This window comes from Ictalurus furcatus, chromosome 11 (assembly GCF_023375685.1).
Source record: "Ictalurus furcatus strain D&B chromosome 11, Billie_1.0, whole genome shotgun sequence".
Classification (NCBI taxonomy): Eukaryota; Metazoa; Chordata; class Actinopteri; order Siluriformes; family Ictaluridae; genus Ictalurus; species Ictalurus furcatus.
In genome coordinates, this window is record NC_071265.1 from 10,897,445 (window position 1) to 10,913,124 (window position 15,680).

Genomic DNA, 15,680 nt, shown 5'->3' on the forward strand with positions numbered 1-15,680 from the left:
CACTAGAACTAAGAGGCTCAAACCTGTGACAGTGCTCCTGTACACAAAGCGAGCTCCTTGAAGACATGGTTTGCCACGGTTGGAGTCGAAGAACTTGAGTGGCCTGAACAGAGCCCTGACCTCAACCCCACTGAACACTTTTGGGGCTGCGGCTCAGGCCTCCTCGCCCGAGACCAGTGCCTGACCTCAGTAATGCTCTTGTGGCTGAATGAGTACAAATCTCCACAGCCGCGCTCCGGGACTAAATCTGGAATGGGGTGTTGAACAAGCACATGCGAGTATGATGGTCAGGTGTCCACATACTGTTGGCTATATAGTGTATATAAGTACAGTGCTGTGAAAAAGTATTTGCCCAATCCTGATTTCTTCTCTTTTTGTGTATATCTCCTACTAAATAGTTTTAGATCTTCAAATGAAATACAACATAAAACAAAGGCAACCTGAGTAAACACACAATACAGGTTTTATTTATTGGAGCAAAAAAAGAATTGTCCAACACCTATCACCCATGTGGAAAACTAATTTCCCCCATAAACTTAAAATCTGGTTGTGTCGCCTTTAGCAGCCGAACGCTTCAGAACGCTGGAGATCAGTCTTTCACAGCACTGTGGTGGAATTTTGGCCCACTCTTCTTTGCAGAACTGCTTTAGTTCAGCCACATTTAATGCCCGTTTAAGGTCCTGCCACAGCATCTCAAATGGTTCAAGTCAGTACTTTGATTAGGTCTCTCCAAAATGTTCATTTAGCTTTTTTGAGTCAATTCAGAGGTGGACTGACTCCTATGCTTTGGATCATTGTCTTGCTGCATAATCCAGTTGTGCTTGAGTTTCAACTTTTGGACTGAAAAATGTAATTATTGCTTTCTAGCAACCCAACAGTGTAATAATAATGTCTCTGCATGAATTAATAATCATGTGTGTGGATCATGCTTAATTTACTGCAACACTTGTGTTAATTCACTTCCTCTTCACCCATGCCTCTGTTATTCTACACTAGACTATCTTTCACTCTGCCCTGGCCAGAGAAGGGGATACCTGATCGGTAAGAGCCTGTTCCTGTCTGTCTGCCAGCATGAGTGCCCCCAGTGCCCTCGACATGCCCATGCAGGGAGGCACTGCCCTGCCTTGCCTTGCCTGACTCACTGCTGAGGGGCAAAGGGCAAAGTTCAAGCCTCGCTCACTTGTGCATGCACTGTAGCAGACTAACACTCATGTTCATGCATTATTGAGCAGTCGAATTCTTATCTAGCAGTAGAGCCTTTTCCAAGTTTCTTCTCCAGGTCTGTCTCATGGTCATGAACTTTATTCCTCCTTGACTGTGTAGTGCTGATTAATTACAGTTCCTCTCCTGTTGTTTGTCTTGCAAATCTATCTGGAGGGGGATCTTCCCAAGTGTTCTTACATTTTCCTTCTCTCTTATAATCTACATTCCTTGTTTTAATGTAGATTTGGTAAAGGAATAATTTGCTGAAAAATCAGATTTGCTCAATTTCCCCAAATATCTGGCAACCTGGGCAAGCCCTTCACATGTCCATTTCAGTACACACGTAACTATGCAACAGCTTCATCTAAGCCTGACAGTCACTGTGTGAGGAAATCATACTTAACTGCCAGTGATTTAGACATCTTTATGCTTTAGAATTGTCTGTGCTTTAGGCAGACTGACTGGTTTTACCAGCATGCTTTGTTAAACTGTCTCCTTACTCAACATGATGTTTGCAGGAAGAAAGCCAAGACAAGGTTAAATAGTAAGCAAAAACATTTTGACACTGTTTTTGTGAAATATCAATGACTTCTTAAAGTTAGAGTTTAAGCCAAAACCAGCTTTTTCATGTTTTTATTTAGCTGCTTTCCAGAAGTCAGACACTGTGACATAATAATAATAATAATAATAATAATAATAATAATAAAAATAAAAATAAAAATAAATAATTCCATAGATTTATGTAGCGCTTTTCCATTGTATAGGGGGTAATCTCTCCACCACTAGTGTGTAGCATCCACCTGGATGATGCGATGGCAGCCATAGTGCACCAGAACACCCACCACACACCAGCTATTAGTGGAGAGGAGAGTGTGATGTAGTCAATTCAGGGATGGAGATTATAAGGGGGCCATGATAGATAAGGGCCAGTGGGGGAATTTCACCAGGACTCCGGGGTTATACCTACTACTCTTTATGAGAAGTGTCCTGGGATTTTTAGTGACCACAGAGAATCAGGACCTCGGTTTAGTGTCTCATCAAAAGACGGTGCTGTTTTTACAGTATAGTGTCCCTGTCACTATACTGGAGCGTTACACCGCACACAGAACACAGGGTGAGTGCCTTCTGCTGGCCTCACTAATACCACTTACAGCAGCATCCTTAGTTTTCCCCAGGAGGTCTCCCATCCAGGGTCTCCCCTGCTTAGCTGCACTGAGAACTGCAGGGTGATATGGATTTGGCAATCCAGCAGGTTTTCCCAGACTGCCACACGAATATACTCCATCAACCAAGCTGTGTTTGGTGTTTGATGCTACTTTACTGTTTTGATGGCACTTTAGTTTTGCACTGGAGCTACGAGGGCGATATACATCTCTCCCATAAATACATGCCTGAATTTTAATATCATCAAATGAAGGTCTGTGCTATCATCATTAAACTCTATAATATTATTTTTAAATAAACAATTATATATTCTCCTCAAAGACCTTTTTGCTTTTTAATACAATTCCGCCTTCAGGCGTTATGAGGTGTGAAATGCTGCCAGTTTGTGTTAATGCAAGAAGTGAAGTGATACAGTTGTCCATGCTGGATGCCCTCACGATGTCCCAGTGCTCAGATACACAGCAACGCAGTTTCCTGTTAAAGTCCATCGCGACTTTGCGACAGTTTCCCAATCCAGCCATGAGAATGATTTCAATTTGTTCTTCTTTTGTCAAAGGCATTCTTAAAGACTATTTTAAAAAATTATATAAAGAAAGTATGAAAAATTTTGGAAGACATTTTGTTAGTGTTCATTTCCCTTATGTACGGAGACTTTTGGGACCCCCTGTACTGTGTCTTAAGTCACAGCTATGCACCATTACTAAGCATGCGACAGATTACATGTTGGCTGAAGTGCAAAACTAAAGAAGCTAAAATTTGACACCAAACATTCTGGTTGAGGTAAGCTGAAAAACTTTACTTAACAGTCAGCTTTGATGCTGTGAAAAACCTTGAGTGAATGACGTAAAACTTGCACACACTTCTGTTTAACAGGACGCAAGCTGAAGCATCATCATGTCAATCACTGTGGCTGTGCTAATACTAACACATCTTGTGTGTGTGTGTGTGTATGTGTGTGTGTGTGTTTAATGCAAAAGGCTCCTACAGTGTGTCTCATTCAGTGTTTTCAGGCGTCCTTCATTGCTGACAGTGTTACTGATGGGATGATGGCCAGAGCTGTGGGTGCTCAGGTGTTTTAACCCTCTTGGAACCGAGCGAACATCTTTAACCGTGATCTGTTAAAGCAGAAGTGTTCTGTTGTGTCTGTGTCCTGCACGCTTTGGTTATCATCTCGGATATCGCTGCTTCTTTTCTTTTTAACCCGCCTCTTCCAATTAACATTACTTCTTTCTTCCAATTCTAGATATGGTTTTGTGCTGCTGGCATTTGGAAATATGCACAACTGCTGAATTTTATTTGTAGCTCCAGGGTATGTGCATGTGTTTTTGTGTGTGCATTTGGTTTGACTCTTTCATACAGCATTCGGTTTTCACCACAGGCATGTGAGCAGCAGTGACAGAGTGGGTAAACCCTACAGGGGTGTGAAGCCCGTCTTCAGCATCGGCGACGAGGAGGAATACGACACGGGTGAGCACGGGGAAGGGAGATGTAGACGAAAACATATGTTAAGATATTAGACAGTGTGTCATGAGACCCCTGCCCTCTTCATCGTCATGGTCATCCTCAGTCCTCTTTGAATCTTTTCAGATGAGATTGACAGCTCTTCAATATCAGACGATGACCGCAAAGAGATCGTGAACATACAGACATGGATTAACAAGCCAGATGTGAAGCACCACTTCCCATGTAATGAGGTGAAAGAGACTGGACACATGTTCCCCAGGTGAGACTGTGAGAGTGATCTCATCTTCCTGTGAACACTGCTGGGTGGCACAGTGGTTAGTGTTGCTGCCTCACAGCTCCAGGGTCTCTAGTTCTTTCCTGAGCCTGGGTTACTGTCTGTATGGAATTTCACATGTTCTCCCTGTGTCCACGTTTACCCACTTGCTCCTCCTCCCAAAAACAGGCCAGTAGGTGGATTGGTGATTTCTAAATTGTGGTCTTCTGTGGTTGTAGCCCATCCACGTCAAGGTTTGATGTTTAGTGCATGCTGAGATGCTTTTCTGCTCACCATAGTTGTAAAGAGTGATTGTACGAATTACAGACAAGTGCCTTATGATGGATTGGAGTCCCATCCACGGTGTATTCCCGCCTCACGATCAGTGTTCCCGGGATAAGCTCCAGATCCACCACCTTTCTCAGCATGATAAAGCACTTAGTCAGTGCATTTACATGGACAACAATAATCCAATATTAACCCGATTAAGACAATACTCTGTTTAAGAATCAACCATGTAAACAGCAATTTTTAATTACCTTAATCAGATTAAGTTCATACTCGAAGTAAACACAAATCGAATTAAGACATGTGGAGCACTCCTGCTTTAGTCGCATTATTGAAGTGCATTACAGACATGTACACACTTTAATCATATGATTAACGTCGTGTGGGAGTTTTCACCGCATTTTGCAACAGGACACGTACACACATGGCAGTGCTCAACCGTTTGACAGTAAACGAGAGAGAACAGCTGCGTCCGAAACTGCGTACTTACCTGCTATAGGCCTATAACAGGTGAAATACATGTATCTTGGCTACTATATAATAGGTAAGTATGCGGTTTGGTATGCAGCCCATGGCTTCGAGCAGTCGTCTATTTGCACGTACAGCATAACAAATAATTAACTGCAATTGAAGCATTCGTAAAAATTTTAAATAAAAACACCCTAAACTGTATATGGTACCATAACGAAGACGAAGTGTATGTCGATATGTGAAATTCTGGAGGGAACGTTGGCCGGCGTGGCGTGGGGACGTAATGACGTGCCGTTAATCTAATTATGTTCTATGACATGTAAAACAGGAACATTAAAGGAATATTCTAAAAGCAACTCATTTAAACACCTTAATCACAATATTGTCTTATTCAGAATAAGGTCAGTAATTAGATTACTGCTGTCCATGTAAACGTAATCACTGTGAAGAAATGTAGTTTTAAAATTCACTGATTCAGTGAATCGATCAAGTGCTAACAGATATTAGTCAGTGATGTCATCACTACTGCTTTCACTCAATAAACACAACCTTTTTCTCTTTCATTAATAAACACAGATGTAGTAATGTTTGAGAACTGTAATAGCAGAAGTGTGTACCCCTTTTAACAGCTGATAAAATAAAAGCATGGTTGTTGGTTTTTGGGCTCTGTTGTGGTTCAGTGAGGTTACTGACCTACCAAGTCTCCAGCTGGTACCAGCAAAGGTGCCAATAATTTTACACATGGCACTCAGTAACCATACTGGTTGTAAGCTTTATTGTTTGGTCTTCTGCAGCCACCTGCTGATCACAGCAACACACATGTACTGTCTGAGGGAGATCGCCTCGCGGAAAGGATTTGCCTACATCCAGTCCAGACAGGCGTTAAGCTCCGTGGTGAAGATCACCTCAAAAAAGAAGCATCCGGAGCTAATCACGTTCAAGTTTGGCAACAACAACTCCGCAGGAGTGGAAATTATGGCTGTGGAACGGTATTTACACAAACAAGGGTCATGTGGAATATTCTATATAGAAGTTGTTCTGGGGTAGAAAATCAATATACACATCAGGTGTTTTAATCGCCTCTGATGGTGCTTTTCCCATTAGTGTGGTACAGTATGATATGATTAATAATCCAAATCCAGAACTATCCATGCTCTGAAAAAGTGCTAAAAAATCTGCACTTCAGCACCCTCTATTGGTATAGTCACGTGTCCTGTTAATGTTGCTGTATTTCAACACTGTATTGTTTCCTGAACTGAAACCTTAGCTAGAGTTTATAGCATGGCTATGGACTTCTCAGTGATGTGTGAGTGCGAAGATAACAGTAATGGGCCTTTCTAACTTAAGCTCCCTGTGACTGCTGCAGAGGTGCCTGTCGCATTTATTATTTTGCTCTTGTGATGATGATGTACTGTAGGAGGCACCTGAAAACCAAAAGCAAATACAATTAATCTGACCGAAAAGGTCGTGGACGTGAACGACACAGGACGTGAACGACACCCATTTGCTTCTGACCTTTATCTGGGTGAAAGTTCACCTGTGAAAGCTACCATTTTGTGAGCCAATTGAACAGTCCTTCCAGGACTTGCAGAATCAAGCAAACTCCGCAATATTCAGATGAGCTCTCGATTTTTTTAAAATTAGCGAATATTTTCCACAGGTTTGGGCCAAGACGCGTCCTTCATCACGACGCACGTTCTGCTAAAGCCCTCTACGATTCACGCGCGTCAAACATGAGTACAGCTAAAAGGTTTCATTTACCAACAAACATCATTGCGAAAGACCGTGCAAAACAATTTCATGCAGTCGTGATTTCGCCAATTCAAGCAGTTTTCCACAAAATAAGGAGAGAAAACCAAAAAAAATATTAATAATAAAATCAAAACAAGTTGCATCGTAAATTTGGGGGGAAAAAAAGCAAGAGCAAAAGCAAGCAATTTTGGTTGCAACAACCACAAAAAAAATCCTGTGAAATCCTGTTCGGACTGGTAGGAAGCAACAATGCAGCTCTGTGTGTGTGTGTGTGTGTGTGTGTGTGTGTGTGTGTGTGTGTGTGTGTGTGTGTGTGTGCGGTCAGTAAAAATATTTTACATTTACTAATTATTAAGTAGTGGTTACCTCACTGTACTTAGTGCACATCTGTATAAAAAAAGAGCTGTCTCATGAACAATGATGTTGTATGGTCATATAAAACATGTTTTTTAGTTTGTAATGTAAAATGTTTTATAAAAAAACATTTTAAAAAAAAAAAAAAGTTTTATAGCAGGGAGATTGTAGTCAGTAGATTTGATGTTCTTTGTCCGAGCAGGACACATCACGTTACACTACATTAAGAGCCAAAGCATTGAGTCGTACCCGAGTCACAGACCCTCCACTGAGAGAGATATTTGGATAAGAACAACCGAGTGAGAGAGAGAGCGCGAGAGAGCGAGGGAGAGAGATGCCCAGGTCAGATAAAAGACATTTTATAGTGTGCTGGGACACAATCATCGTGTGGATTTGGATGTTTTGACTGCATTTTTGTCAGATGTGTTGATGGAGCAGTCTAAATGATGACACATGCTTATCCCTTTCTGTTCAGGATGTACATTACCTACTACAAAGTGCACACTCATGTGGACAATATTGAGAATTATGTTTGTCATTCTTAATACATTCTGTGCTCTCTGATCTGCAGGTATTTGATCCCGAATGCTGGGGACGCCACTAAAGCCATCAAGCAGCAGATCATGAAGGTTCTGGATGCTCTCGAGAGCTCGTAGAGTTGCTGCTGTTCTGAGGCTTCATTCTGGCTGTATGCAGTGAGACTGCCGTGTCTAACACAAGTCAGCAGAACCGTGCAGAGGGAAAGGAATAGTCTGTCTTTCTTTCCTTTCATCCAATCTCTCTCTCTGTCTGACTGTCTCTCTCTCTCTCTCTCTCTCTCTCTCTCTCTCTCTCTCTCTCTCTCTCTCTCTGTGTGTGTGTGAATGGTCTCCTGGACAGTACTGACATTCAGTATTGCTGATGACATTGATGGGAGACCCTCAAGATTTCAACACAAGCCGTCGTTCTGTTTATCCTTTGGCATTTTCTTCTTGTTCCCATCAAGAAAATCTAACCCTTTAGGTGTAAGGTTGGACTTATCGCCTCGGTCTGAATGTCTGTCAAGCCTTAATCCTGTCGCTAAACCGCAGTTTTTTCTAATGCGAAGGACTCAAAGGCAGAGCCTGCGGTGAGATAAAGGACTCGAGCCCCGAAACACTCGGTGTTTTCTTTCGTCTTGTTTAATTTCTGGATATTCTCATCATTCAGTCATTCATCTAGTCACTGCAGTAGACTTTCGACGAGTTCCGTGCATATTTATCCGAGCAGTATTTATGCCTGCGAGTTAAGACCGCTGAATCGATGCCGTATTTATATTTGAAACCTGTTGTGGATCGCTAAAGTGATGCACAGGTGATCATCGTCATCACGCAGCACGTAACACATGCACTTGATTCAGTTGTTCCCACAGATGTCACTCTAATAACTGATCTCGAAAATATAATTCACTCAGAAATGAGTCATTCCTCACGGTCTGTGCTTGCAGCCTTAAAGCAGAAGTGAAAGTTAAGAGAAGTGGTCTGTGGGTGAGTGATATTTGTAAATACTGTAAAACTGTACCTAATGGTAGGCGTTGGAAAAATGTATTTATGAACAGAGTCTGAAGACGCTGATGCCACTAATAAGAGCAGCTTTGCTGAGGATCATGTTTTGTAATTAAAATATTTAACATTAAAGTCATGGTTTGATGCGACCAAGATGATGATAAACAAACGATACAGCAGGCCAACGTGACCCTTCATCGTAACTCTTAATCAGCATTTTGAGTATGAATGTGTGGTTTTGTTTATGAACTGAACTATAGGACAGAATTATAGGAAGAAAGAATGAGTTGATATTGCTGGTAAATTCATTCACCGTTTGCTTTACAAACAAATCTCAGCTTTTCAGCTTGTACACATTTTCTGTCGAACCTACATTATTATTGTTCTTTGGGAAAATCTCTTGTTTTAATAAATTTACAAGTAGCCTACAAATTTGTGTGCTATTATTTGTAAAACACAAGATTTTATTTTGTCACTGTTTTCCTCATGTAAAATCTGTGATCAACAACAACAAAAAGAATCCAATCTCTCAAATAGTGTAATGATATTTTATTGTTTTCGTTTATACTGTATCAAAATAAGCACCTTGCATATTTACAAAATTTATATGTATGTAAAAAAAACAAAAAAAAACGACAACAAAAAATCTGTACAATGTAGATTAACGCCATTTAAAATACTGGAAAGGTCACATGAGTGACTTGGGTTTGAATGTGTCCAAGTATTAAAACTGATTTGCCAGTATTACATCAAGTAGATTGACAATAAAAAAAAAACAGACAAATTGTACCATTCAAAACAAAGTATCACCAGGCTGAAACAAAGTGTTACAGCCAACAGATTAATAAAAAGTTTAATACTATGAATCCTATTGGAGTAAAGGTTCTTTACAATCCAAAAAGAATCCAAACAAAAAAGCCCCCAAATATTAGTTCTTCTCTGTAGAGAATGAATCAGCTCAAAATAGTACCAACACTTCAGCATTTCTTAAGTGCTGCATCTCAAGAAATTTTAAATGATAAACCATACACGGCAAAGCACCGCTTACCCTAAAGCTACAGTAGCCTGCATCAAACTAGGGGCTTGAAATGACAAGCAGACCGAAATACACCCAAAAATCTCTAGCTGTTAAGTGCATTTAATTGGCATGCTTTTAAGTGAAATCAAACACTTGGTAAAAGCTGTACAAGTTTTGTGTGTGCGGCATGCATTAGTTGCAGTATGTATGAAAGCATGTGTGTGTGTGTGTGCGCGTGTGTGCGCTCCTCTCACTCTCCCTCCTCCTTGATGCGCTGTTGCTTGTTGCGGCGCGAGTCCAGGTCAAACGAAAAGTCGGTCCAGTCGTCTCGCGGTGGGAAAGAGATGGTCTGGCGCAGAGTGAAGCGCACGGCATCGATCACACGCTCACCGCGCGCCTCCGTGGAGCCCACACTCACCGAGGACGCCCCGCTGGACGAGCGCAGGATGTGTGCAGGGGGAGAGAACTCCATGCTCTGCCGGTGCTCCATAATCCCCTTCCAGATCACATGCTGGAACTCTGTAGGGATCTTCAACCTGGACAGGTCCTGCGGATGCAGTGACTCATAAGCACACAGGAATACAAACGCACCACGTTTGCACATACACTCGCCATCCACTTTAATAGGAACACCTGTACACCTGCTCATTTATAGGGTTATCCATACAACCAATCATGTGGCAGCAGTGCAATGAATAAAATCGTGCAGATACAGGTTGAGTTAATGTTCACATCAAACATCACGATGGGGAAAAATGTCGTTGGTGCCAGATGGGCCGGTTTCAGTAGTTCAGAAACTGCTGATCTCCTGGGAAATTCACACACAACAGTCTGTAGAGTTTACACAGACTGGTGCAAAAGCAACTCCTGTGAGCAAAAACAAATAAACACCTTGTTGGTGAGAGAGATCAGAGGAGAATAACCAGACTATTTGAGTTACTATAGAGTTCCTGTAAGCTCAAACTAATCACTCTTTACATCTCTGGTGAGCAGAAAAGCATCTCCGAGCGCATGAAACATCAAACCTTGAGGTGGATGAGCTACAACAGCAGACGACCTCAGTCAAAAACAAGAATGTGAGGCTATCATGGGCACAGACTCACTCAAACTGGACAGGTGAAGACTGGAAAAAGACTGTGTGAATTGTTTCGTTTCTAATCTTCAATTTTCCAGTTTGGGTGTGTCTGTGCCCATGATAGCCTCAGATTCCTGTTCTTGGCTGATAGGCGTGGAACCCAATGTGGTCTTCTGCTGTTGTAGCCCATCCACCTCAAGGTTTTGATGTGTGCATGCTTAGATACTTTTCTGCTCACCACGGTTGTAAACAGTGATTATATGAGTTACTATATACTTCCTGGGAACTTGAACCAGTCTGGCTATCTTCCTCTGACTTCTCTTATCTACAAGGTGTTTCCACCCACAGAACTGTCGCTTACTCAGTGTTTTTTTGTTTGTTTATTTGTTTTATTTGTTTCCACCATTCTGTGTAAACTCTGAACTGAACTGAAGCTCTTGACCTGATCACCTCTGATATATGCATTGTGCTGCTGCCACATGATTGAGTGACTGCATAACTGAGCAGGCTGTACAAGTGTTCCTATTAAATTTTCAAACACATTTTTATTCATTTTATATTTCATTCAGTTCAGTGAAGGCGTTTATGTCTTAAATATTCAATTCCAGTTCTACTTAAAGTCCAAATTTCCACCCTATTCTCTTTTGGGGATAAACAGAGTTTAAAATGCTATTACTTTACTTGTTGCAATATATGTAGAACAGAACCATATTTCAGTTCAGTACAGTAGCCTGGTACTCCCAGGCTGCCATATATGTATATGATATTTTACATCTCTTGCAAAACTAAAACGTGCACATCGTTTCCTTGTAAGTATAAGTGTAAAACCTTATATCTGTATTATATTTAATTATAATCAACATATAAGCAATATATTAAGAGAGAGATTTTGAATTTTGAGTGAATTGAGTTCAGACTTTTCACAGTACAAAAATAACCTTTGTCCTCTTACATTCTGCCTCTTTAAGTTTAGATTCTAAAAACTGATATCAGGTGAAAAAAAACTACACTCTTAAAAAAAAAAAAAAAAAAAAGGTTTATTCTAGCCCCTTTACATTTTCAATAGTTGTTTTGTTTGTCTGGTAAAACCTCTGCCCTTTCAGTACTGAACCCTACAGCAAACGCTTTCTCTTCATGAAAAAACGTTACAAGTAGAACTCCTTTAGAAAGCTAGAACTGATTTCAGGTTTCGTCTGTAAGTATATTACATGGAATGATGGAATAACAAGACCAATTAGCTTGGGTTTTCTTCTCAAAAAAAAAGAAAAGAATTACATACAGAACAGAAATGCAAGTTAGCAGGCAGAGTCTCACCTCCAGGTTGTAGTTCTCAATCTGGTAGATGCTGGTAAGGCCCTGGGCTGTGAAGTAGTCCAGACAGGAAGAGCAGCCCAACCGTAACAGGAAACTGAAATGGTGCAGTTACAAGTGAAAATGATGTCAACTGAAATATTTTTTTTAAACCATGATGACACTTTTAAACCTGTTTCCTAATCCAGTCCATGAGCCTGCATGTCTCCATGTGTTTCAAAATTTAACTTGCCCTAAACAAAATACTTAATCTCATCTTAAACTTTGTCATGTATATGATTAAACGTTGAAGGGGAATTAATGTGATTGCACAGACCAGTCACAGTGTGAAAATAGTTACTGGAGCAGTTTTACTGCATGACTTTAGGAAACGGTGGAAAGGGAAAATGTCATTAGAAAATTACAGCTGAAAGTGTTATTGTGTTATCAAACATGAGTGCACAGACTGCTCACAGTGTTATTTTACAATATGCAAATGCAGATCATGTGACAGGAGATGTGTGTGTGTGTGTGTGTGTGTGTGTGTGTGTGTGTGTAAGACTTGGCACATTTTACAATCTGTATATACACACAATCTGGATTTCTTGATGAGGGTGAAAGAGCAGAAGATTTGAACTATTTCAATATTTATGCACCGCATCACTATAGAAAACGTTATGGTCTTCAAAGCAAGTTTTGGTTGATTTGAATGTGTTCATGATCCACTACTAGATTCAAAAGCAATGCTGTAAGCAAAGAAAACACCTCGATATGTTGTAGTTATACCGGACAGCCCGGTTCTTTCAGTTTCTCACCCACTGCTGTATTACACTCCTCCAGCTACACCAAGACACTTGAGTTTCAGAATTAGGTTGCAATATTAATGTATCCCATGTATTAGTAATAAAGAAATTCTGATTCTGATTTCTTTCAATCAAACAAAGTCAGGAGTGTTAAGAATTGAATAGAATCGCAGCATCTGGACTGGATGTGGAAACACGGTTGTACTGCACTCTTAGAGAAATTGAATAAACGTGTACCTGGAGATGCTGCTGTCCACGGGGTACGGCGGCGGGGGTGTGCAGTGAGAGGAGGGCACCATGGGTAACTGCGGCTGCAGGGCATGAGTGGGACTCAGTGAACTCATATCTGTGTTCATGGGAATGTGGGCGCTCATCATGGGGGTCACTGTTGCAAAAAGAAGCCGAGAGAAAGAGTCTGTGAGACGCTTTTATTATCACACCAACTGTGGTGTCTGTGGTGTAATTGTCAAGGCTGTGAAAAAGTGTGTGTTCGATCTGGACGAGGCCTGTAGCCACTGGCGACAGAGGTGCGTTTTAGGTAACAGTGGACAACTGAGCCCAGTTTCCTATATTATGACAAATACTGGCAGGAGCCTCGGGGATTAGGGAGAGCTTTGTCCCACAAAGATCCAGTTTACTTGTGAGAGGAAACTGGCTGTCAGAGACACACTGAGGAACTGAGTGGTGCTCTGAAGCTGTCGTGTACAGACAAGCTCAGGGCCTGAAGCCAACATGAGCAGGGAGACCTATCCATCAAGATTCTGATATTAATTTTTGCAACGGTTACCAACACTATAAACCAAAACTAAATGTATGCTAACTGAATGGATACTAATATATGTAATGTAGGTGCATTAAGAAAGCAAGCTGTCAATTATGGTGTTCTTTTGGGCTGAATAGTTTGTTCTAAATATATGTCTACCAAAATTTCTTAATCTGCCTGTCATCTCCAGTCATTTTGCCTACTAGATCTATGGCTTAAAATGTCCTAATGACTGATATCCAGATATTAAGCCAGTAATGTCTGTTGAAGTGAAATCCTTACTGTCTGTGAGTCCTCCGGCCATGCTGGATGGGGTGAGTGTGTTGCGTTGTTGTGGGTTGATTAGCTGGCTGACCGAGGGCAGTTTGTTCACCTTGCCGTGTGGAGGAGAGGTGGAGCCGAACGGTGGTTGAGGAGGCAGCGGGCTCCTGGAACAGAGAGGAAGAGAAGGAAGAGGACATGGCCTGTCATTCTGAGTAATGCACAATTTCCATCATATTCAGCATTCAGTCTTCAGTCATATATTGCCCATGAATGACTCAGGATCGAAGGCAATATACAATGTAGTAATTGTGTGTGCTATCTGTAAAAATATGTTAAGGTGCAAATTGATATAACAATGATTTTCTCATTATTACACCAGATGGAATGTACGGAAAAATGAAAGAGAAGACAGAAGGGGTGTCCTTTATTTTATATCCTTTACTGTTCAACGTTCTTCCGTATTCATACACGTACCTAAATGCATACTGTTATAATTGAATTGTTTGGAATTGTAATTGAATTGAATCCTAATTAGATTTAATATAGGCGGAGAGCAGGCTGATTACATTAAAGTTTTTTGCTTGTATTTTCTCATTTGTAAGTCGCTTTGGATAAAAGCGTCTGCTAAATGAATAAATGTAAATGTAAAGTAACAATGTATATATGAAATTACAAATGATAATCTTAACTTAAAAGTACCAGACTACTCTGCACTGATTCTGAAAGCATTTTAATTGTGTATCAAGCATTTGGCGAATAGACACTCTTCCATTTTAATGCAGAATGATGGATGTTTGGTTTACAGCAGAGACATGTTGTCTTCACTGGAAGCCCATTTCAGGAAAATAAAAGCAAAAGAAAGAGTGCGATCCCACACGCTGATTAAAATGATGGCTACAGTTCCTAGAAATCCTCATTTTATATATATGCAACAACAACATGATAAGTCTTCTGTAAATACAGGGTGTCCCCAAAGTGTCCATACACAGGGGACTAGGTTTGCCAGCACCACGTCGGTTGTGCCTTCGTCAGTGGATGTTCATGGACGTCCATTTCTCGGTTGGTCCGCAAAATGGGAAATTGAGCAAAAATAACTTCTCTTAGGCGTTTTGCATAATCGTCTACCAGTCTCTGACATTGGCTTGCTGGAATTTTTGACCACTCTTCCATGTAATATTCTTTCAGTTGAAAGATGTTTGAGGGTTTTCTTTATGTACTGCCCATTTCACATTCCCCCACAACATTTCAGTGGGATTCAAATCTGGGCTTTGACCAGGCCATTTCATAACTCTCAATTTCTTATTTTTGCACCATTCCTTGGTGGATTTGCTAGTGTGCTTAGGATCATTATCCTGTTGAAAGGTCCACTCTCGGTTCAACTTCAACTTTTGGACAGGTTGCCTCACATTATATCTTCAAGCACTTTTTGATATGATGCAGAATGCATAGTTGAATCAATGAACACAAGCTGTCCAGTCCCTGAGGCAGTGAAGAAACCCCAAAGCATAACATTTCCACCACCGTGATTCATAGTTGGTATGAGGTGCTTCTCCTGAAAAGCTGTAGATTTGTAGATTATTTTCCTTACAGTGAAATGATGCATTTCAAATAATTTGGAGATCTTTTTAAATCCGTTGACTCAGGCATCCACAACCTTTTTTCTGAAGGCCTTATATAACTTTTTAGATCTTGGCATGATGACACCACACACCTCAATAGCAAAGGGAACACCAGACACTAGATATGAGAGGGGTATAAATAAGACCGGTTCCACTTGCACTCCCTAAGCAGGTTCTAATCACTGGCACCCGATCTTGATCACCTGATTCTAATTTTATGGATTTGAAGGTGTGATACATGTATGGGGTGTACTTACTGTTTCCATGTGACGGATCTGTTTTTTTGTTCATTTAAATTGAAAATTACTACAAAATGTAAATTTCATATGTTATTTGATAGCGTATATCAACGTTATTAATAAGCACTGTTTCAAAG

At 40.8% G+C, this 15,680-nt stretch overlaps 2 protein-coding genes across 7 annotated transcripts in view; one reads left to right on the plus strand and one right to left on the minus strand.

The window, feature by feature from the left end:
• Positions 1-8,904, plus strand: part of tbc1d23 (TBC1 domain family, member 23) — a 32,719-nt gene extending 23,815 nt beyond the window's left edge. For 2 of the 3 annotated variants that reach the window (XM_053635757.1, XM_053635759.1), the window contains exons 15-19: positions 997-1,041; positions 3,746-3,834; positions 3,955-4,090; positions 5,638-5,832; positions 7,521-8,904. In XM_053635757.1, coding sequence (XP_053491732.1) covers positions 997-1,041; positions 3,746-3,834; positions 3,955-4,090; positions 5,638-5,832; positions 7,521-7,605 — 550 coding nt within the window. In that variant the 3' untranslated portion in view covers positions 7,606-8,904. The remainder of the gene's footprint in view (positions 1-996; positions 1,042-3,745; positions 3,835-3,954; positions 4,091-5,637; positions 5,833-7,520) is intronic. The other variant, XM_053635758.1, reaches the window with a different exon arrangement.
• The window catches only part of tp63 (tumor protein p63), a 50,438-nt gene continuing 43,368 nt past the window's right edge, over positions 8,611-15,680 (minus strand). For 3 of the 4 annotated variants that reach the window (XM_053635764.1, XM_053635761.1, XM_053635762.1), the window contains 4 exons: positions 13,704-13,849; positions 12,896-13,043; positions 11,880-11,973; positions 8,611-10,037 (listed from right to left, as the gene is read on the minus strand). In XM_053635764.1, the coding sequence (XP_053491739.1) occupies positions 9,741-10,037; positions 11,880-11,973; positions 12,896-13,043; positions 13,704-13,849 (685 nt within the window). In that variant the 3' untranslated portion in view covers positions 8,611-9,740. The remainder of the gene's footprint in view (positions 10,038-11,879; positions 11,974-12,895; positions 13,044-13,703; positions 13,850-15,680) is intronic. The other variant, XM_053635763.1, reaches the window with a different exon arrangement.